This window comes from Fukomys damarensis, unplaced genomic scaffold, assembly GCF_012274545.1.
Source record: "Fukomys damarensis isolate Sample0158 unplaced genomic scaffold, DMR_v1.0_HiC HiC_scaffold_23, whole genome shotgun sequence".
NCBI classification, from domain to species: domain Eukaryota; kingdom Metazoa; phylum Chordata; class Mammalia; order Rodentia; family Bathyergidae; genus Fukomys; species Fukomys damarensis.
This window is the reverse complement of record NW_022900935.1, coordinates 25,629,791-25,652,006: the sequence shown is the minus strand read 5'-3', so window position 1 is coordinate 25,652,006 and position 22,216 is coordinate 25,629,791. Positions and strand designations below refer to the sequence as shown.

At 43.1% G+C, this 22,216-nt stretch overlaps 1 protein-coding gene across 8 annotated transcripts in view; it reads right to left on the bottom strand.

Annotated features, from left to right (window-relative positions):
• Nucleotides 1-22,216, bottom strand: part of Mast2 (microtubule associated serine/threonine kinase 2) — a 170,178-nt gene that overhangs the window by 4,614 nt on the left and 143,348 nt on the right. For all 8 annotated transcript variants that reach the window (XM_019205429.2, XM_033767288.1, XM_033767287.1 and 5 more), the window contains 16 exons: nucleotides 19,990-20,068; nucleotides 18,818-18,972; nucleotides 16,787-16,862; nucleotides 14,161-14,370; nucleotides 10,639-10,740; nucleotides 8,125-8,257; nucleotides 7,289-7,350; nucleotides 6,944-7,029; nucleotides 6,297-6,505; nucleotides 5,058-5,196; nucleotides 3,124-3,256; nucleotides 1,977-2,142; nucleotides 1,221-1,322; nucleotides 846-968; nucleotides 567-676; nucleotides 101-255 (listed from right to left, as the gene is read on the bottom strand). In XM_019205429.2, coding sequence (XP_019060974.1) covers nucleotides 101-255; nucleotides 567-676; nucleotides 846-968; nucleotides 1,221-1,322; nucleotides 1,977-2,142; nucleotides 3,124-3,256; nucleotides 5,058-5,196; nucleotides 6,297-6,505; nucleotides 6,944-7,029; nucleotides 7,289-7,350; nucleotides 8,125-8,257; nucleotides 10,639-10,740; nucleotides 14,161-14,370; nucleotides 16,787-16,862; nucleotides 18,818-18,972; nucleotides 19,990-20,068 — 2,040 coding nt within the window. The remainder of the gene's footprint in view (nucleotides 1-100; nucleotides 256-566; nucleotides 677-845; nucleotides 969-1,220; nucleotides 1,323-1,976; nucleotides 2,143-3,123; nucleotides 3,257-5,057; nucleotides 5,197-6,296; nucleotides 6,506-6,943; nucleotides 7,030-7,288; nucleotides 7,351-8,124; nucleotides 8,258-10,638; nucleotides 10,741-14,160; nucleotides 14,371-16,786; nucleotides 16,863-18,817; nucleotides 18,973-19,989; nucleotides 20,069-22,216) is intronic.

Below are 22,216 nucleotides of genomic sequence, written 5' to 3'. Positions count from 1 at the left end.
CGCCCTCCTCCCCGCCACGCCCCGCCCCAGGATACATTTCCAGAGCCCCCCCCCCCACCACAATATGTGACACCCACTCAGCTGAGCCCTAGGTTCTCACATCTCAGGGGAGCCAATCATCCAGTTCCGGTCTCGGCTCTTCAGCCCTGCCAGGCCATCTGAGCGGTCTTCCTTCTCCTCACTCAGGCTGCGCTTGGTAGAGGGTGGTGTCCGACGTTCCTCAAGCAGGGAGAGCCGCTCCATGCTACTGTATACCTGTAGGAACAGGGGACACAATGGGGACAGCTCTGACAGCCACACCTCCCAAAGGACAAAAGATATCCATGGTGTTAAGGAACTGAGTAAGTTCTTTCCTTCCCTCTGGGGAAGCAGTTATTCCACTGATCTAACTTGGCCTGACCCTTGCACTTCTTATGTCAGGAACTAGAGTAGTTTTATGTAGTCCCAGCCCTCTGCTCCCATTTTTCTGGATGTGCTCCCCATCCTAACACCCTGAGCCTGCCCCAGTATGTTCCTCAGCAGGTCCTCTTTTCCAAACCTTCCAGCCTGGGCCTCCTCAGTCGCACCTTGCTAAACCTTGGTGAGCAGGAGGAGAACTGGCGAATCTCAAGGCAGCCATCCTCACTCACTTCCTCCTCGTCTTCTGAGTCCACATGGTGGTATCGCTCTGAGCGGGCTAGGCCAGATACACAAGACAGTTCCCTTCAGAGCCCTGGTGGCATCCTTGTGACCCTATGAGACCTCAGCAGGGCCCTGAGAAGTTACTTCCAATGCCAAGTATGCACAGGTGTCTCTGGGCAAACAGGTGGGACCTGTACTCCACCTTACACCACTAGTGGCCTTACTGTCAAAGTAGCTGGTGTCATCTTCTGACTCCAGTTGAGGAATAAATTCAGCCTTTTGGCGAAGAAGTCCGGTCCAGTCCAGCCCCATGAAGAATGGATGCTGCTTTACCTCATAGGCACCACCTGTAGACAGGGAAGGCAGGGGCACAGGGATGGAGTGACTTTCATAGAGTCTGGGTCAGCAAGTCAGGTGAGAAGTTGACCTTGAGAAAGGGCTGGAAACCTCAGCTCCAGTACCTTCCTCCTTTTGTGCCTACACAGGGAACAGGGCAGAGTTTCAGGATCTAGAGCTGAAGCCTAAACCTCAGGGCGTGTGAACTAGCCACCCTTCCCCCTTCTCCAAGTGGCGAGAAAAGAGAATGGGGTATAACCTACCTGTGCCCAGTCTCTCTAGAGGGTTTTGGTGAAGAAGTTTGGAGGTGAGGTCTTGGGCATCAGGGGGCAGTGCATCATCACCCTCAGGCCACACAATCTCATCTGAAGTCATCGGGAGTGAGAAGGGAAGGAGAAATTCTCAATAGAATGGAGAGATGCAAAAGGTGGCCCCCAGGATAGTATAGGGAAGCAAAAAGGATGCAGTTCAGAGCCTCCAAAAGCCTTGTCCAGAGCCTCAATTCCTTAAATGCTTCTTTTTTGGGGGTACCGGGGATCGAACATGGGACCTTGTGCTTGTGAAGCAGGCAGCAGAACCACTGAGCTACATCCCCGGCCCCTCCTTAATTCTTATTACTTCTTCCTCTTCTAGTAGGATCTACTTCCTACACCATGGATTGGTTTTTGATTCAGATTGGGCATTGCAAAACAGTGACTTCCCTGTCCTGAAGCCCCAGCTCACCTTGATTTATATGCCAAACACATATAAAACTCACACTCACAGGATAAGCACACACACACACACAATACAGGAATTCTATGTACACATGGGAGCCACATGAACACAGATCAAGCCTCAGCGGACATAGTGCATGTATGTGTGCACCCACACAGATGCACCCCCAAGCCCCTGCCAAACCCAAGAGGGAAGCATACCAAACACAAATTCAGAACAAGAGCTCCAGAACCTCACAGATGCATGCATATATCATATCTGTAAATTCAGAACGACTCCATACTGGGCCAGATGGTACCTACCACTGATCACTTGCCCAAATAGCTCCTCCGGAGTGTCTCCAAAGAAAGGGACGCAACCCACCAGGAACTCATACAGGATTATGCCCATGGCCCACCAGTCCACTGGCTTTCCATAGCCCTGACGCAAGATCACCTCTGGTGCTATGTACTCCGGGGTCCCGCACACCTGGGCACAGAGAAGCCAGGCTGGCTCAGCATCCTGAGGCAGCTCACTGGTACGATAGCTGGAGGGGTGGGGGTGTTCCCACTCCTGGATCAGAAAAGTCTCTGAGTGAAGACTCAGCTTAGTTAATAAACAAGGTCAACAGGAGCCCCAGGGAACCAGAGCTGCACCTCTCGGTGAGGTGAACTTAATATATTTCCGTATTAACCAAAATGTCTTAATTCTAGCGGGGAATTGCCATTCCCTGAATTCTTAATGCCCCCTTTGGAATCTGGTCCCACAAATGGCCTTTGCCCTCTAGCTTCCCAAATAAAAGAACCTACCAGTCGTGTGACTACTACAGAGACTTTGTGAGCATTATACCTAAAATGTCAAATCAGGGAACACAGAAGGCTACTCTCAGGAAACTAGGCCACAGCCCAGTGGAAATTTGGAGCTATGTTCCAAGAACAACAAACCCCAGGAAAGCCTTGACCTTGACTTAGGCTGGAGCTTCAGGACTGATCTCATATGAAACTGTATTAACAGTTCCATGACCAATTTTCTCCAAACCCCAAGGAGGAAGATGACTCAATTGATACTCACATGATTTTCATGGACATCCTGGTTTTGTTGTTGTTTTTATGTTTTTGGTCAAACTGAGGATTAAACCCAAGGCCTTCATACTGAGCTACATCCTCAGGCCTTTTATAAAAATATTTTTTATTTAGATAGGACCTTGCTAAATTGCCCAACTAGGGTTGAAACTTGGCAGTCACCCTGCTTTAGACTCCCAGAGTGCTGGGATTATTGTTGTGCACCATGGTGCATGACTCAATCCTATTTTCCAAATGTGCTATCTATTTCAGTGCCTGTCTGGAACCAAATGTAGAAAAGATGGGAGCTTTCAGTACTAACATCCAGCCACAGGGTAAATATGCAGTTCCAAGAACTAATTCTGAGGCCTGGAATTCAATCCTCAAGGTCTTACCAATCCTAACTTACCTGCTTGTCAAGGAACTCTCGGGCATCCTTTTCAATGTGGCCTTCATACAGATTGGTTGTCAGACTCATAAGGCCAATTTTAGAAAGTCCGAAGTCAGTGAGTTTGATGTGTCCCATGGATGTAATCAGGAGGCTGTTAAGACCACAGAAACAAAACCATGGAATTATTTTCTGGTACTGTAACAATGCTGAATTTAGTATTTGTCAAATTTTCCCACCCAGGCCCCTATGGGGTACTGTGGGTCATAAGCAGAGAGGCAGTTGTGAAAATAATAAATACCTCTGGTTTTGTAAGCATTGCCTCCTGCACAAGCAGTTAACTTTCTCTTTGTCTATTTCTAGGACTGTTTTTCCTTATTGCCCTATCAATACTTTCTTTTTCACAGAACTGAGATCTTCTCATCCTAAAGTTGTTGCTCCACCCAATCCTGGCTTTCTCTCCTCACTTGGGTGGCTCACAACACCCATTTCACGGTGGTGGTGGGGGAGAAGGCATACAATTTGGCTCCATGTCCATGGTTGTCTTGGAGGGTTGGGTGAAAGTAGGAATAAGATCTCTTTGCATACTCTGTGGGAAGTCACTTCATTTTGTGTGAAAGGATTCATCTTGCCAACCCTTTATTCTAATGACTCCCAATCACTATCTCTGCCTGATTTCTTTCATGACCACATGTCTACCAACTACCCAAACACCACAAATTTAATCTGTTCAAAACAAAGGTCTGCCTCCTAACTGGCTGCTCTCTTCAGTGAAAACTGATATTTTCTGTCATTTACTGAGCTCTGTGAGAAATGCTTTGAAAATGCTCTGGAGCAAGCTCAGCAGTACAGCACTTGCCTGGGGTGTGCAAGGCCCAGGATTCAATCTTGAGTGCCATTTAAAAGAAAAAAAAAACCTGGGCCTGAAATTTTTCAAGAGTAACTAACAGTAAAGGTAGGTATTAGTCTCATTTTAGAGAGGAGGAATATGAAGCTCAGGAAAATTTAATCAACAGGCCAATTCACAGAGTTAACAAGCATGAGTGGCCATCTGAACACAGTACTAATGTCAGAGCGTCTTTCTACCACAAGGCTTATCACCCTGTACCAGTCCCAAGCTAGAAATCTTGAAGGTATCTGAGCCTCCTTCTGTTTCCTCACTTTCCTTTGCAGCCTCACTCCCACCTTATCTGTCCTATTTCCCTAGGCTATTTTCTTTCTACTCTTTTTACTGGCAGTGATCTTTCTAAATCTAAACCAAAAATCTCATGGTTGATAGGTATGACATCTCAAAGGCATGTCATTTTATTATACCTTTGGTTAACAGGCTCTTCAAAGACTCTCTAGGCTCTTTTAAATGAAAACCCAAACTTAAAAGGGCTCTTGATTTAGCCCCTGCCTCTCCAATGTCCATCCTTTTTTCTTAGTAGAACTGCCTAAGCTATGGAATGGGTCATGTTCTCTCATTCCTGTACATCTTCCTCTCCTGCTTTAGAAAGTAGCTCCCACATTTTCCTAATAACAAATGTTCTCCAAGAAGTAGCCTATACATATTATATTAATTGCCTCTCATACAAGACAAATTCAATATACCAGGAACTACAATACATATAAAACTCAGAAAATAGTGCTTGGCACAGAACAGCTGTCAGTAAATGTCATAATGCCCATTCAGCCATCTATTATTAGATGTGCCAATTCTTTTGTTCTTGCTTAGTTCTTTAGCAGAGCCCCTCAGTGACTCTTTCATGTCACTGAAGCTTTATGATGCTCCTGGCAGATCTTGTAGCAATGGTCTTTGCAATATAGGATTGTCAGGGATTACAAGGACACATACATGAGCACTGTTTCTTGGCAGCCATTCTTGGATAGATTCAAATGTTCTGTGTTTATCTGCATTTATCTAGAGATTCAAGAGGGAGAACTTGGGCAATGGATCAAGATTGTGGACATACTTGTCAGGTTTGAGGTCACGGTGCACAATGCCATAGTTGTGTAAGTACTCCAGGGCCAGCACAGTTTCTGCAAAGTACAGACGCACCATATCCACAGGTAAAGCACCAATGTTTTTCAGCAGAGTGGCACAGTCTCCTCCTGTAAGAAGCCCAGGCTACCATGAGGGAAGGATCTAGTTTTCTGTTCCAATCAGTTTTGAAGTTTGTTGTCCTAGAGTATCCTAATGCTAGAAAATGAAATTCTAGCCCCTCTGTTGTTGGCATGACTAGAAATCAGGTATAAAGGGGAGGAGGAAGTAAATAAAATTTGCCAATGGCTGTCAAGACCATCATGTAGTCCAGAAAAGGAAGAAAAGGAAGGAATCTAGGCCTTTATGCCTGCCTGATGACTTGTAGGGATAAGACTTAAGTTATTACAGGACAGGAATACCGTTAAGTATTTAACAACTGAGACTACCATTTGTTCATTTATTTCCTTCTTATTGGCTTTCCTTTAGTTTCTAAGTAAAATAACAGTGTAAGCTCCCGACATATACTTACTGAATTAGATAGTCAGCTTTGTTCAGCTTCAATTTTAAGCCTTAGGGAAAGTATCTTTGGAAACTGTACATAACTATGAGAAGGGGAGAGAGGGCAGGTCACTGCAGAGCCCCTGCCCTTTTCCAGAGTTCTTCTCCATGCTGCCCTTCTAGTCCATTGCCAAAATATTCTTTTTTAGAGGGTATGGGTGGGTATACTGGGGAATGAACTCAGGACACTGCACTTCCCAAGCAAGCGTGGCACCACCGAGCTACATTTCTGACCTGATCATCAAAATACTCTAAGTGGCTTTAAGGAGTGTCCCCTTTGTAAGCCATCAGCCTGGGCAATGGCTTCTGTTTCTTCTGAAGGCCCAGATGCAATCCTTTGAGAACCTGGCCTTGGGCTCTTGTAGCTCTGCCACCTACTTTTTTCCTCTCTGATTCCAGCTGAAGAGGGTATGCAGGATTTGGAAGCAGAATTGTATAGCTGTAGGGCTGCTACATCCTGTCTCTTGGGCACTTCCCACTGCAGCTGACATGGGCAGCCTCATACTGAGATAGGGAGATTTGTGTTCTCTGTGGCCAAATGGTCTCTGAGATCCTGAGGCAAAAACCAATGCCAAAAAGGACTCAGAGTCTGGCCCTGCAACTTCACTCCCATACAAGGCTCTGGCTCCTATTTAGGGCTAAGGCTCAGACTGTACCATGGCCACAGTACCTTCAACATACTCCATCACCATGCACAAGTGCCGCTTGGTCTCGAAGGAGCAGAACATGCTGACCACAAAAGGGTTCTCAGCAAAAGTCAGTATATCACGCTCCACAAAGGCCTGCTGGATCTGGTTCCGCAGGATCAGGTTCTGCTTGTTAATCTTCTTCATGGCAAAGCGCTGCCGGGTAGACTTGTGCCGTACCAGGAATACAGCCCTGGGAAACACAACACAGCCCAGCCCAGCCCGCACAGGGTTCAGAACCTGAGCTATACTCTCCCCAAACTGCCTCCTCACATCTTATAAATGCATAGAAAAAGGGAGCTGAGCTGTGCATATTAATGGGAGGGACCTGGGCCCCCTAACCCTTACAACTTAGAAGTTTCCTGACAGACCATGTCAAAAAGGACACATGTCTTCAGAGCTCAGAGAGAGGAGTGCTACTAAAGAGGGGTGAGAATCTTTCCTGAGAAAAGAACAATGCTCCAATGTCAGAGGAAACAATTCTTGGCTCTCTGTGAGACTTCAGGAGGGGAGAAGGTCCTCCCTAAGGCATCTACTGCCCAAGGACTTAGGAAACATACACTTCTAAAAGGAAAAGACCAAGGGCTGATTTAACTCCTTTCCTGGCCATACTCTGGACCCCTGCTTTTACCCATAAGCGCCATTGCTGATGAGCTTAATGGTTTCAAAGTCCTCTTCAGAAGGGGTCTTTTTACATGGCAGACATGCCCCACGACCCTGGAAGACAAAGGAAAGGCAAGAGGCAGGCATGCTTCTGAAAGCCCACATGCTGAGGGATCTGTGACCCCAGTCCCAGCTCAGCTCTTAGCCCTGCTGGAGTCTTCTGCCCATTTTTCCCCCAAAGCAGTATGCCTTCTCAGTGTTTGGAGCTTCCAACAACATATCCTCCTTCAGTCATTCTCTTCAAGACAATTAACAGCCCTTTGCTTCATAGAGCTTAGCCTCCAGGATTGGAGCAGGAGCTAAATTTCTTTACCTCGACTGAATCATCTGTCTCTGGAGTATCAGGACTATCATAGCTGCTCAAGTGGGCCATTTCTAGAAACATAAAAAGACACAAAAGAAACAATGTGTATGGCAATGTCAAGCATCACAGTACCCATAAGTCACACAACAGGTGCATGTGGGATAGACATTAGTTCTTTCTGCCTGGGGTGCAAGTCCAGTTCTGGTACTCAGGATATATCCTCAGTGTAGTCAAAGCTTTTGATCAACAATCAAGCCAAATGTTATTGTACCACTGTTTTGAGAAGTCTAATGAAACTGACAAAGTTTGGCCTATTCTATATAAGTTTCTCTCAAACTTGGGACATATCTTGGAAAACAGAATTTAAGATTGGGTTACCAATAACTATTGACTGCTTTGCTTGCTGGATGGGGCAACACGACCAGGGGAAACATGACCAGGACAACTACAGACCGGAATATGGAAGCCCATGATTCATGAAAGGATTCAGCATGAAGCCAGAAGAATGGAGATATCTTGAGTTGGATTACCCCAAAGATAGGAAGATTTGTAAGATTGCCAGTAGGAGAAGGAAGTATGTGGAGGAGATGAACATTTTTTGAAATTATAATTGCAGTCCTTTGTTGCTGACCTCATTTGATCTGTGGCTCTAAATCTGAGCTAGCTTGATCCAAGGAAGTGAGAGGGTCTGGGACATAGCAGGCAGTTGCAAAGAGCAAATCCAAAGGAAAGGAGCTGACAGATCACAAGGTGCCTCCTATATTATTGTCCTAAGGCTCTTGATATGATATCATGTCCACACCCAATCTAAGTCTCTTCTTTGCAATACCAGGCAGCATGCTCACCCTCAAGGGGATCCCGGGTAAGGCCCAGTTGGCTAACAATGTAGCGGGGAATGTCACATTTAATTCCATGTCCCTCTTTGGCGTGGCCCTCGGCTGCTTCTAACAGGTGGTAGAACTCTTCAGGGTCAAACTCCTGTACAGAGAGGGAGAGATGGTGAGTAGTGAGAGATACAAATGAACATGTCTGCCTCTGGTTTTATAGCATACAGCAGAAGGAGGCAAACAAGAAGACTTTCTCTTTGTGATATCCCGAATACCCAGAAACAATATGATTTGGGGATTATACAGTGTATAAAGCTATCTTATAGGCCACCACTAGGTGACATCCTAAACATGCCTTTCCAGGAATAAGAACAAGAGCTTTGGGTTTCAAAAAAGCTCAGCCTATTCATTTGGTGTTGAAGCCTTCCAGTCCAGAGCAGTCCTCTCACACATTCAATTGCAGCTCACTGCCCTAGTGATACAAAAAAGCCTTCAAATATTTACCCAGCACCTCCTGTAAGAAGCTGGTACTCCAATTCTGACAAGAGTACAGTCCTTACCCTCCATATCATGATAAGAGCTTTACTTCTGAGTGTCTAGCAAGTGTCACAATCTGGGCTAAATCCTAAGAACTCTGACTCCAGAGAAGAAAGTATGGCTTACAGGGATGCATTAATTCATCCATCCATGGTCACAGGAGTAGGCAGGGACAGAAAACCAGCATGCAGACCTGCCTGGCTTCAAGCCCCCATTTCACCACAGACTTCATGATCTCTAGTGTCTCCGCTTTGCACTGCTTTTTTGGAGAACTAGTTCTGGCCATCCCATCTCACATGAATTGTCTCTAAAGTGGTTTCCCTACTTCATCCTGCCCTCTCTTCCAATTTATCATCTAAGCTGAGGCCAAAGTAATCTTTCTTAGAACTAAATCTGATGGAGTATTTACTCAGAAATAAAAAGGAACCACTTACTAGTACATGTAACATGTGTAAGTCTCAAATAAACCCTACACTGAGTTTAATAAGTCAGAACACACTATATGGTTTAATTACATTTGAAACTACAAAGGTAAACATATTCATAGGGAAAGAGCAGAAAAGTGCTGCATGGGAGGAAGGATAAGAGACAAATCACAAAGGGGAACAAAGGAACTTTTTTGTTTTGGTACCAGGGATCGAACTTGGGTCCTTCCACTTGTGAGGCAGGTGGCAGAACCACTGAGCTAAATCCCCGGCCCCACAAAGGAACTTTTTGAGGAGATAAAAATGTTATCTGTGTCAGCTATGGCAGTGATTATACTGGTGTGTATTGTATTTGTTAATAAAATGTATAGTACAAAGGGATGTATTATATTGTATGTAAATTACACTTAATAAAGTTGGCTAAAAAAAAAGGTCAGTCTTTTAGTAGGTAGTGATACCTGATAACCTAAACTTTCTGGTAGCTCCAAATGGCCTGAAATATCAAACTCCTGAGCTGAGAACCTAACATCATAATGGTCCTAGATGCTTACATTTCAGCCTCATTCTTCAATTCTTCAAACACACCCTGTCCTTCACTGAATGTTCTATCTTACGCTCTTTACCTGGCAAACTGTAGTCATCCTTTAAGTTACTAAATAGGCCACATGTTCCCCAAGGAACTTTTACTGCAATGTTCATTCCAACGAGGACTCTGAAGTACTTCTTTCATTAGGTTCACAATGCATTTGTACTGAACTCAGTTATGACACGTATAATATGCAATCATTATTTACATGTACACATGCCTTCTACTTGCTAATGCCACTAAAGAGGAAGCAGCCTGAGTCAGGGACTCTGGTATATTGTGTGTACCTCCAGCATCTAGCATATATAAAACAGGTACTCAATAAAGTGTAGGTGACTGATTAAATGAAGGACCCCAATTATGCAAACTAAACTGTCCTATGTTTCTCAATATTCCTGGGCCCAAAGGCCTACATATTAGCTTAGGGTGGGAATAGGCATGACTACTATTTCTTGCCACACCTTTCAGAACCATTCATTTGTCCTTACAGGAACTTGTTTAGGCCTCTAATGCCTGCAAATCATATTAAAAAAAATTTTTTTGTATATGTATAAAATACATAATGAGGTACTATATGTGTATAATACATCTTAATTCTTTTTTTTTTTCATCCCTTTCCCCTTCCCTCCATCTCTTGGTTCCCTTTTATTTTGCAAAAAATCTATCTCCTCATTTTCTATTATCTATCTTTTATTTTGCTTCTATGTTTTGGGTTTCTCATATAAGAGAAACCATGCAGTATTTAAGATTGTGTGTCTGATTTACTTCATTTAACTTTATGGTCTCTGTGCAATCATTTCCTTACAAGTGACTCAGGTTCATCCTTCTTTATGGTAGATTAGTACTCCTGCCTCAGCCTTGCAAATCTTATTTAAATAAAGATCTCAGCAACAGAAATGGCAGCAGTACCACACCACCACTGTTTTGCTGTGGACAAAATGCTCTTTCCCATCTTCCCACCTAACCTGCCCAGATTCTACTTACCAGGCACTCCAGAAGTCGAGCTGGGCGAGCAATGACAATCATCAGCTTTTTTACCAGCTGCATTACAAAAGTCACTTCCAAGCTCTCAGAGCGCTCATGAGCCTAAAGAGACATAAAGACTGCTTAAGCAACTTGCTGGCCTAATGTGGCTAGGCTAAGCAGGATTAGCCTGGGCAGAGATGACTACAAGGAAAAATACTTGGTGGTAGAGAGAGCTCTGCAAAGTAAAGAACTCAGAGAAGGCTAGTCAGCTGTGAGAAGGAACAAGGTGCTCACCTGGAACCACTGAGCTTTAGAATACTACATCACACCAAGGAATGTCACACAGACACACAGCTTTACCTACTCTTCCATCCAACAAGCTTCACTTACCCTCCAGCCCCCAGCTCAAAGGGCAATTGTCAATGGAGCCTTCTCTGATGTTCACTTTGTACCCCGGACAGACTGTAAGGAACAGAAAGACCTCAACAGCTGGGGAGTGATGACCAGAGGTACTTCAGAAAGATCACCATGGCTGTGTAGAGGATGCACTAAGGAGGGCAAGTCTAAAAGCAGGAAAACCCATTATCAAGCAAATGCAATGACTCAGATGAAAACGGCTAAATCAAGACAGTAAGGATGAGAAAAGTGTATACATAACCTTGAGACATTTCTAAGATGGACTAGAGGAGGGTGGCAGAAGCAGCAAGAAAATGTAACTACCACTTCACTGTAAGGAAAATTTAATTACACCCATAAATGAATAGGAACTATAAGGAAATAAACAGTTTACTTGAGAATAGGCAAAGAACAAATTATATTTGGTTTTGAGAAAAAGAACAGACAAGTGGAAAAGCTAAATTTAGTCTGGGACTTATAGTCTGTGACACCTGTACAGATAGCCTCTTGGATATTTACTAGGCCCAAGTAATCCTTTTCTCTTTTTACTGAGAACTCTTTAGGCTACTAGGAGTCATGTTTATACTTCCCTTCTACATAAGAGCTGATCAATGTGGATTGCTTTTCTGGGAATTAAAAATTGTCAGACAGCCATTAACATCAGTGTAACAGAACTGCATAATTTTTCACTTGAGTGAAAGGAGATAGCCATATCTTCCCTACAGATATAGAAAAGCAGCAGAAAGAAACAGAGATGAGAAAAGAACAAGCACTCTGTGAGTCTGCCAGTTTCTGGTTCCTAATTCTGGTCCCTTCTGAAGGCCTGGTGCATTACTATCTTCACTTTCCTAAAACTCATCTTCTGTTTCTCATTAGCTTCTCTTTACTGCTAAATTACTAAGTTGGTCTTCTGTTACATACAACCAAAGAATATGAATGAATATAGGAAATCAAAGTGGAGGAGTCTAGCAATGGTGCACATGGGAGTCCTCAGTGGCTGGATGAAAATTTGGGCGCTGGGAGCAGATGAAGTTCATCAGCATGAGAACGAAGAAATAAAACAGAAGATAACAGACACTCTGGATGGTACCTTATGAAACACCAGCAACCAGGAGACAGGCAGAGGAGACGGTAACCCAACAACAGGGAAAATAAAGGGTCAGGAAGAAGTATTTACTGTGTCCTGCAGACTGGCAAAGAAAGATGACTGAAAGAAGCTACAAGATTTGGTAATTGGCCAATTAGTGTCTTGGTAACTTTTGCCTTACACTGTTAGTAGAATGTAAGAGAAACTAACTAAAAGGCAGAAGACTAGTTCATAAATTACAAGAAAAGAAAAATAACAAATGAGGACTAAAACAAATTTTACTATGGCCGGGCGTGGTGGTGCACACCTATAATCCCAGCACTTGGGAGGTTGAGGCAGGAGGATTGCTGTGAGTTCGAGACCAGCCTGGGCTACATAGTGAGTTCTAGGTCAGTCTCAACTACATAATGAGACCCTGTCTTAAAACAACAACAACAAAAAAAAACCTAAAACAAAACAAAACAAAAAAAAATTGGCTATGAAATTCAAAGTGTGGAACTCCTGTTTATTCTTTTTAGTCCAAGTATCAGCGGTGAAATCTTTTGAATTCCCCATGCCTTTAATACACACACAAGAAAAGCCCTTTTGCGTTCCCTTGTTTGCTCATAGCACAGGGACTATAAAATTGCTTCATAATGACGTGTCTGTCTTTACAGCTATATCCTTGAACCTAGAACCTTATGGGTAGAGTCTGTCTGTCCTTTTTTCACCATCTGATTTGCAAACAGAAATGTCTGGCAAAATTTTGTTTTTGTTGGCAAACTCTGCATGGGGTGACCGTGGCCATCTTTCCCACACAAACATACATGTGGCCATCTTTTCCAAAGTTATAGAACAAATTGTCTGTGAACCAAGGAACCATAGTACTTTACAGCAATAATTGTGATCATCTTTAGTCATTCAACTCTGGATTCAACTGTTTCCCCCTTTGTTTTTAAATTTCCCTGCTCCTTTTAATTTCTAGAGTCACAAACTGAAGTCCTGTTTGATCATTAGCTCTGGGCTCGCAACTCAGTTAACAATACTCTAGACAGAGGTCACAAGCCTAGAAGCAATAGGAGGTTCTTGACTAAAATATACTCTAATGATAAGAAGAGCCCTGGACAAACAGGTGCATCCCTGCTCCTTCAAACTGTACTCAGTATAACACATGGGATCTGTGATCTGAGTGAGAAGGCATCCCCCCCATCACCTTATTTGAGAGGCTGAAGACAAAGCAAGCACTGGAGCATGAAGCAGGGGTTAAGAACTCAGTATGCTTTGGTCATGGTCATCTCTCTATCTTTTGCCTCACAGAGATTTTTCATCCTGGGCAGGATCAGGTATCTAAACATCGAATCCCAATTAAAGAACTTTCTGTCATGCTAATAAAACATCAGCAAATTGATAAACCCACTGAGTAAGCCTTGGCCCTCTTTCCCTTGGTTGAGAAAAAACTGTTAGAAGGCTCTCCTTAAATCAGTTATTTCTAGTAGAAGAGTGCCCACATCTACTGGTGTGATTTTTGAGCTTTGGGTAACAAATCTCTTAATCTAATACTTATGAATGATGCAAATGTTGGAGCCTCAGGTAGAGTAATACAGTTTGGATTTAAAAAAGAAAGGTCTCAGCCAGATATGGCAATGCATGTCTGTAATCCCAGCTGTTTGGGATGTGGAGGCAGGAGGATCGCAAGTTTGAGGTCGGCCTGGGGAACTTAGAGAGTTGTTCTCAAAGTAACATTTTAGCTGGGAATGTGGCTTTGAAGTGGTAGAGCATTTGCCTATCACTTGTGAAGTTTTGGCTTTAATCCCCAGGATAAAAGAAGGAAAGAAGGAAGAAAAAAAAGAAAGAAAAAGCAAGGAAAGGAATCACAGAATCAAGTTCCTCTGATATCAAGCAAGCTTCTCTCAGTGATGCAGGGGCTGGGAGGGTCTGAGTCCATTGGAGTCATACTTAGAGGTGGCTTCTGCACACTGGCAAGGAGGCCAGCAGGCTGATAATACTGCTAATTCTTGATTTCAGCCTGAAACTACCATGTGGAGGTTTCATCACAGCTCCCACACCAAGACACTCACATCTTGCAGAAGTTTCTCTAAATTCTCCTGAAGTTCGTAGAAGTAGTGTGATGTAATTAGGCCACTTTGAGATTTATCCAGGCAGTCTCGGGCCAGCTCAATCACCTGATGATGAATAAAGCTTAGGGCTCCATCTGCCAAGGGCAACACATTGTCTGGAGTGTTGGAGGAAATGAACTCTGCCAGTCGCTCTTCCATTTGTGCGGTGGCCTGGGAATGAAAGCAAGAAAAATGACAGGCTGGAGCTAAGCCTGAGGACTTGGTAATAGCCTAAGAATTGGCTTCCTGTGAACCTGGTTTCCTGATGTTGCATATGGGAAACCTGATGACTGTAGATATGAAAAGACCATCTTCAAGTCAAGTCAGAATGACCTATCATTATACCGAAGACCCTCTAGAGCCTAGGTTTGCCTGTCTTCCACCACTCCTCACATACTCATTTATCTTTAGACTTAGAAGGTTTATTCTCCCTGATATTTTATGCCTCTGCCTTTGTTTATGCTGTTCCCTGGTTGCCTTCTCACCCTGCCAGGTTGCCTTACAAGCCCCTGCTATTCCTCATCTCACTCACACATTGTCTGCCCTCAAGGTCTTTCATTCTCTTTTGTAGTCAGGGACCTTTTCTTTGTGCTTCCTTTCACTGGGCATCCCAACTGGATAAACTTAGGGAATGGATATTGTTGGTTTCTGAACTTTTCTTTATCTTGGGAGATTCTGCAACTCAGTTTGATTATTTCAGGATCCTTTTACTTGACCTGAGAACCTTCCTAAGAAGGTTCTTCTGAACATACTTAAGCAAGTGTTCAGAGAGTTTCTACTGAAAGTGTGAAACTGCCTGGTCTTATGCCAAGTTGGATGGGGGCTGTGGATAGGAATATGACCCTGGCCTGGATCCCAGCAAAGCAGAGCAAAGACTTGACTTAGCTCCAAGACTTCTTGGGGACGTAACTGTACAACTGTGTCAAAATGACAAATATACACCAGTGAATAAGTTCATAGCTTTCCAAAACTTTGACTTATTTCCTTTGATTTCTGATTTCCAGTGTATGTTAAGGAAAATACAGTATATACATGGGGAAAGGGGGGAATCTTAGCACATTTTCTCCAGTAACAGTCCTTACATGCAGGACTGAAGACATGCCTATAAATACTAACATTTAGTGTGAGAATGACAGTACAATACTCCAATGCTAGAAAGCATAGACCACAGGGCACAAATAAAACAGAGTAAAAGTTGACATATACTATGTCCTGGGTACTGTTAGAAGAGCTAATACTCACAAACTCCTTATGAGATAGATATTAGTCTTATTGTGAATTGTAGATGAAGCAAATGAAGCTCAGAGAAGTGAAATAATCTGTGTAGGTCACCCAGATAGTAAACAGTAGGAGCAGATTTGAACTCAGGTACTCTGGCTCCTGGTTACCATGTGAATGTCAAGGGGGAAAAGTGCAAGGATTTTATACCATTTCCCTCAACCGTGCAGGAGACTGAACCTGAATCTAGAGGAAGGGCATCTCAGAGGAGTAGGAACCACACATTGTATACCCTAGACAGAGGTGAACAGGTACAGAGATATGGACCAAGGTTGAAGAATGAGTCTTGGCCACAGGCTCCTGTCATCATAGATGTTCATAGTCCACTGTTCTCCCTCTGACAAGAGTTAGCTGCATTCTGCAGGAACAGGGTGTATCTTCAAAGGCGAGGTCAGAGAGTACAGCCGGTAGTGTTAAAAAAGAAATGTAAATGGGAGGCAAGGTAGTTCTGCAGACAAGGTTTCTAAGAAGGGTGAATGCTATTTTTCAGCTATCTTACAATAGCAAACTACCTTCCTCCTTCAGCATTTTCCCCCTTGAAAATATGAATACAAATGTTAGTAAGCAACCCCGAGTCTTTTATTTCCTGCTCTATTGCTCCCTCTGATCTTCCTGCCAGTCTAGCATTCCCCTAGCTATGAACTGTCTGGGGCCTGGTAAAGAGGTGCTGCTTAAGAATCTGTATGAAGCCATGCATGGTGGCATATGCCTATAATACCAGCACTCATATTGCCTCAAGTGTGAGGCCAGCCTGGGCTACATAGTGAGTTCAAGAACAGCCTGAACTACACAGAAAGACACTGTCTAAAAAAAAATCTGTACCAAATGAAGGGGCTACTAGAGGGTAAATCCTGTCATGGAAGACGCTGACTCATGGATCCTGATGTACATAATGAGAAGTCAGGCCTATAGTTCCTTCCCCTTTAACACACAGCAGGATGCCTTTCTAGCACTCCCTTCTAGTCACTTCTCCCTCCAGGAAGTGGAGAAACACAGGCTTTGCAGGTACAGCCAAAGTCATAGTCCCCACTGCCTCCTGCTTATTATGGCCTGGAAGCCCTTATCTTGGGACCCTTTAACCTTTGGGTGCCTTTCTGCTATTTTTGTTAGTTATCTTAGGAGGCAGCACTTCACCCCTTACCCTAGAGTCTTATTGTTGGATTGGACATAGGCAGCCATCCTTGGGACACTTCCCCATCTCGTGTATATATGTATGTATGTATATATTTATTGAAAGATAGATCTTGAAAAATAGGAGGGGACTCAAAAGTGGATTGCCCTTCCCATCTCCTTTTAAATGGATCCTTACCTTGGGGAATCTTTCTTTGTACACATGATTCATCATTATTATTTCACTGTCAAAGGAAACTGGAGACCGTCCAGGACTGAACAAGAAAGAAATAATTGTGTAACTTTAGTGCTATGAAACTATCAAGGAGAAAGATGGCCATTCCCAGAGGCCTGGCCCTCCCACTGTCTTTAGTACCCCACATAATCCCCTTTAATGAGAGCTGAGTTCCAGAGCCTTCCTTGTTCTTAGAGCTCTTAACATACTTTATTTAAATCAAAATGATTCCATCTGGAGTAAGACTATCCTCCTACAAGAAGTTGGACTTTCACACAGACCTCTGCTAGGTTATGAGGCCAAGAAAGGAGACGCCTACTTACGAGCCCGTTGATGATTTTGCTAGGATGACTTTTCCAGAACAGTACTCTGTACCCTCACAGCTTTGGCTAGTAAAATATGGTTTATCCTAGTATGTTCTCAGAATCAAATTAAACAGTCTCCAAAGCATCCAATGGCAGACTTTATACACCTATTTCTTTTTTCAAACAAGCCTCAGCCAATGCAGTTAATGTGGGCTCTAATCTAGGGTGTGAATGAAGCCAATCCAGTCTGTAATGAATTATTACTATGGGTCATCTATTGAAGAGAGCCAGTATATTCTCAGCTTTAATTTATTATTTCTCCTTAGTTACCTAAACCTTCCTTATGCAGGATTACATCTACCTAACAGATTTTGCATTTTGAGCCATGCAATTGAATGAATATTGGGCCCTGCCTAGTTTAGTGTGCCAAAAGGAGATCTCAGCTAGGGTAGGTTCTGAAATATTACTCTCTGCTTTTTTCCCCAGAGCAGACCCTGTTCTGTCCTGCACTGATACACATGACAGAGTGTTTAAAAATAATACATCAGAGACTTCCCTGAGTATAACTGTGGTCCTCTTAATTTTAACCAGTTTAAAAGGTACCTTTTACCCTGTGTGAGTTACAGAGATTACCATGATTCAAGTGTTCTTCTGCAAGGCTATGAAAGCCACTGGGACTCCACATTCACTCATTTGTAGTCTTGATTTTTTGCACTTAAATCCTATCATCTTCAATCTTTGAATCTGAATTCAGTGGCCCAGCTCACTTCCTGTCATTCATGGTGCCAGTATTACTCGAGGGGCTCTTCTTCTGGGACCTAACCTATATGCTAGCTACTTCATTACTCCCAGGGACCCTGGAAATCTAAGCTCAGTCATCAAAGCCATGTTCATTTTAATTTCTGTCTTCTTCCTTAACCTGCAATGTTGGCACAAATTTACCAGCTAATGCCAAAGAGAATGGACAATTAATCAGAGGAATTTGGCTTGGATGTGGCTCAGTGGTAAAGCACTTCCCTATTATGCATGAGACACTGGGTTCAATCTCTAGTACCATTAGAAAAAATCAGAGGAATTCACAGATGAATAAGCTGTAAACTTTCATTAGGTCTGATGAAGGTGGGCACAGGTGACTCAAGGAACTGAGTTAGATTCAGATGGGCATTTAATTCTGCTTTTGAATTTGGCTTCTTCCCTAAGTCACCACATGTGTCAGTAGAAGCAACTTTTCCAGTTGGCCTAGCTCATGTGCCCTGGGACCACAGTTTGCAGCCAGGTAACTGTCAGAACTGATAATATTTTTAATCTCCTTTAAATAAAAGGAGTCTGAAGAGAAAAAAAGAAAGAATGCTTGATTTGACTAGATAGCTTCATGGATGATGGGCAGAATTGAACCTGAAGCCAAAAAGGGCTTAAGTATCATTGGACTTGACTTCCTCAAATTGGCTAATGTGATCTGCCAAAGGTTGGCAAACTACACCCTGCAGAGGGAACCTGGCCTGTTTCTTGTTTTTGTAAGCAAAACTTCTATGTTTCCTGCAACTGCCTCCACACTACAATAAGAGCAGAGTTAAGCAGTTGTAACAAAGAGATATGGTATGACCTGCAAAGCCTAACATATTCACTGATGTCAGTGTTAAACAAACAAACTGAGGACCACAGGTGTGGACAGTGGGTGAGTAGCCCTCACCTGAGGCTGCGGGAGCGGGGCCGCATGGCTGGGGACTGGCGTCCCTCCTCATCTGGCACACTCTCAGTACTGAAATGTTTTGTCAGAAAGTGCAGCTCATCAGCTGTAGGCTGGAAAGGCAACTGATGTAGCTTTTCTTGTGAGGAACAGGATGACTAGAGAAGAAAATATTAAAAATAGCATTAAATACACATGCAAAAGCAGTTCATGAATGGAAAAGGACTGAAACTGCTCTGGGACTTCCTGATCAATGCAAACCCAAAGTAAAGCTTCCTTTCTTGGCTCCCTGTACCCTTGACTGGGCATTATCTTGTTCACCACAAGACTTTCAGAGCTTCCACCCTTGAAGAAGCAGAGACATTGGAGTCCTTTAGGAGTCAGGCTGGGAGCCCGACTTTTTTTTGAGGTGTGGGAACTCCTAACACCTAGGAAACTCGAGGTAGTAAAAAGCAGATTCTCCTACATGGAAACTATGCCTCCATTGAAGCTTTTGGGTAAGAAATGGTAAGTAATTAAATTATTTTTCCTAGTTTGGGAAGTATTTTAAGAATGCTATCTGCAATTTAAAAATAAAAAATTTTGTTAAGAGAAGAATTCATTTTTAGGGTCAATTGTGCATGGTAACAATGAACACATCTGCTGCTTTTTTAGGTTAAAACCACTAAGACAAATATAAATAAAATTTTACAGTTAGGTCCAGCCTATCATTGATATACATCCCACTTGGATGTCAAATAATATCACTCTTTCCTATCTTTTTTAAAGAAAAAGGTAAAAAATAGAGGGGGAAGGTCTACTAGCTCTTTGAGACATAGGAAGGGCAATCTGTTCTTAGTAGCAATTCTTAAAATAAGGTTGAGGGGAGTAATGGAACCACGCTTGGGAGCTTCTGTGCCTGGTTTTCCTAGCAGAACAAAAGTTCATCCTCCAGTGCTCCTCAAGATTCCACCAGGAAGAACTGACTCCCAGGGAAGGTACTAGTTAATCTTTCCAAAAGATTATGGATCTTACTATGGCCAAGAAGGTCCTCACTCTCTGCTCCACTCAGCCCTATCCCCAAACAACTTCTTTGAGTTCAGCCTTGGGTGACAAACTGAGAACCATTTTTCAGCCCTGAACTAACCTGAAGGGATCAGAGTGAAAGAGGTATGCCCACAGATTTGGCTACTTACTGAGACAGTAGAGCTAGGAGTGTTGGTTCCATAGCCTGAAGAAGGCAAAGAGGCCAAAGACCATCGCCGTCCATCAGTCCTATGCAAGAAAAAGAATATTAGGAAGTTCCTACAGGTCCCTATCCTGAGCCCAGGATCTGCCTAGCTGTGTCCATCACCATTTTTGGGCCCTTGATTCACTGGTGGTCTCCTCCTTGTCTCAACAGAGTATTGCTTGCTGCAGCATGTGCTCTTATAAGTAAACTACATGTATGTTTTCCACTGCAGAGGCAGACACTTCTGACTATAAAGGAGTATATATATATGTGTGTGTGTGTGTATATATACACACACACACACACACACACACACACACACACACACACACATATATACATATATATATATATGTTTGCATTTTTGGTACGGGGGATCAAACTTGGGACCCTACGCTTTTGAGGCAGGCAGCAGAACAGCTGAGCTAAATCCCCAGCCCTATATATGTTTGTTTTAAGGAGAGGGTCTTGCTATGTAGTTTAGGCTGGCTTTGAACTCACTATGTAGCCCAGGCTGTCCTCAAACTCACAGTGATCCTCCTACCTCAGCCTGAGTTCTGGGATTACAGAGGTGTGCCACCACACCTGACTTTTTTCTTTTAAGATTTCATTGTGTTGCCTAGGCTAGCCTCAAATTTTAGGCAATCTTCCTGCCTCAGCCACTAAAGTAGCTGGGATTACAAATGTGTGCTACCATGTATGTTTTATTTCCTCTCCTATCCCAGAATTCTGGGGATTGAACCCAGGTGTTCACTTGGTTATACCCCCAAACCCATTTTTTTACTTTGAAGCAGCTTCTTGCTAAGTTGCAGATCTGAACTAGTGATCTTCCTACCTCAGCCTCCCAAGGAGCTGGTATTACATGCATGTGCCACTGTGCCTGGCTGGCTTTTACTTCCTTTTTTGAAGTTTCCATGTGAAAGGCTCTTTGGTTTTTCTCCAGACCATTGCATTAGCAATCAAGAAGAAATGGACAACCATCTGGGTATAAACAACATTAACTGATGGCAAGGAAGCTGCCTACAATCCATAAAACCAATCTTTGAGAAGCCTGCCAAAGAATGACAACAACCTTACAAAAAGAGGAGGGAAATGACATACTTTTGGCGGTAGATGAGAGTTTAGGAGGAGGCATCCTGCTGCTCTCAAGAGAATGCCACCCAAAGCTCTCATCACAAAGAATCACAATTAATATGCATTACTGTAGAGGAGGAAGATTAAGCAGGTATCTGATTTGAAGCTTTTTTAAACTGGACCTGTGATTCTTTGCCTGGACTGTGCATGTAGTATAAAGTATTTTTTCCTCATGGATCTTGGAGTATAACCTGCTCAGGTTGAAGTTGGATAAAAAATTCTTTTTTTTTTTTTTTTTTTTTTGCTGCTGCTGCTCACAGAATTTTAGAACATCAGCAATGGAGAAACTTTAGAAGTTAAATTTGCTTACAATTTCAGAGAAAACTCTAAGACCTAGAGATTTGGATAACATGCTCAAGGTGTCAGTTGTGATAAGGGCTTGAGGGTAGGAGGAAGAAAAGAATAATATATCTTGGTAAGGCTTCTCTCTCTGCAGCACTCTTCCCTACCCTCATCAATACTGAGCAGCTTTACCACAATTTTTTGCAAGGGGAGAGCCCAGTGTTCCATGCCACATGCATATGACTCAAACTTCATGTTACTCAGGCAGAAAGCCCATGTCAATTGGAAGTCTGCTGGAACCTCGTCTCTGAGGCAAAGAAATGTCCAAGAGAATGCTAAAACATTATGATCCCTCTGACCTCTTTGCTGGGTCCTGAATGTTTTACATAAGAAAGCCATTCAATTCCAGCAAAGATGAGATGAGTTAATTTAGAGATGAATTTCCTCTGCCCCTGTTGCATTTTTTCACATGATTTTAAATCCTTTAGCTAAACATGGAAATCAATTGCATGGCAGCCACTTCTCTTCAGTATTGCATACTGAAGAGCACAAGCCACCAGAATCAGAAATGCCACCACAAGATGTCTGTTTCCTTCATCTGGCCTCCTCACTGGGAGGCTGAGGAAAGTTGTGAGAAGGTGGGTGACTTGTCTCTAAGATCAGAAGCATGAACTACTGATTAACTCCTACACCTCCACATATATTAGCTCTGAGCCTTGGTTCCAGCAGGTAGCAGGGGATCCTATCAGGTCTTTTGGTAGATATGAAAGGTTCAG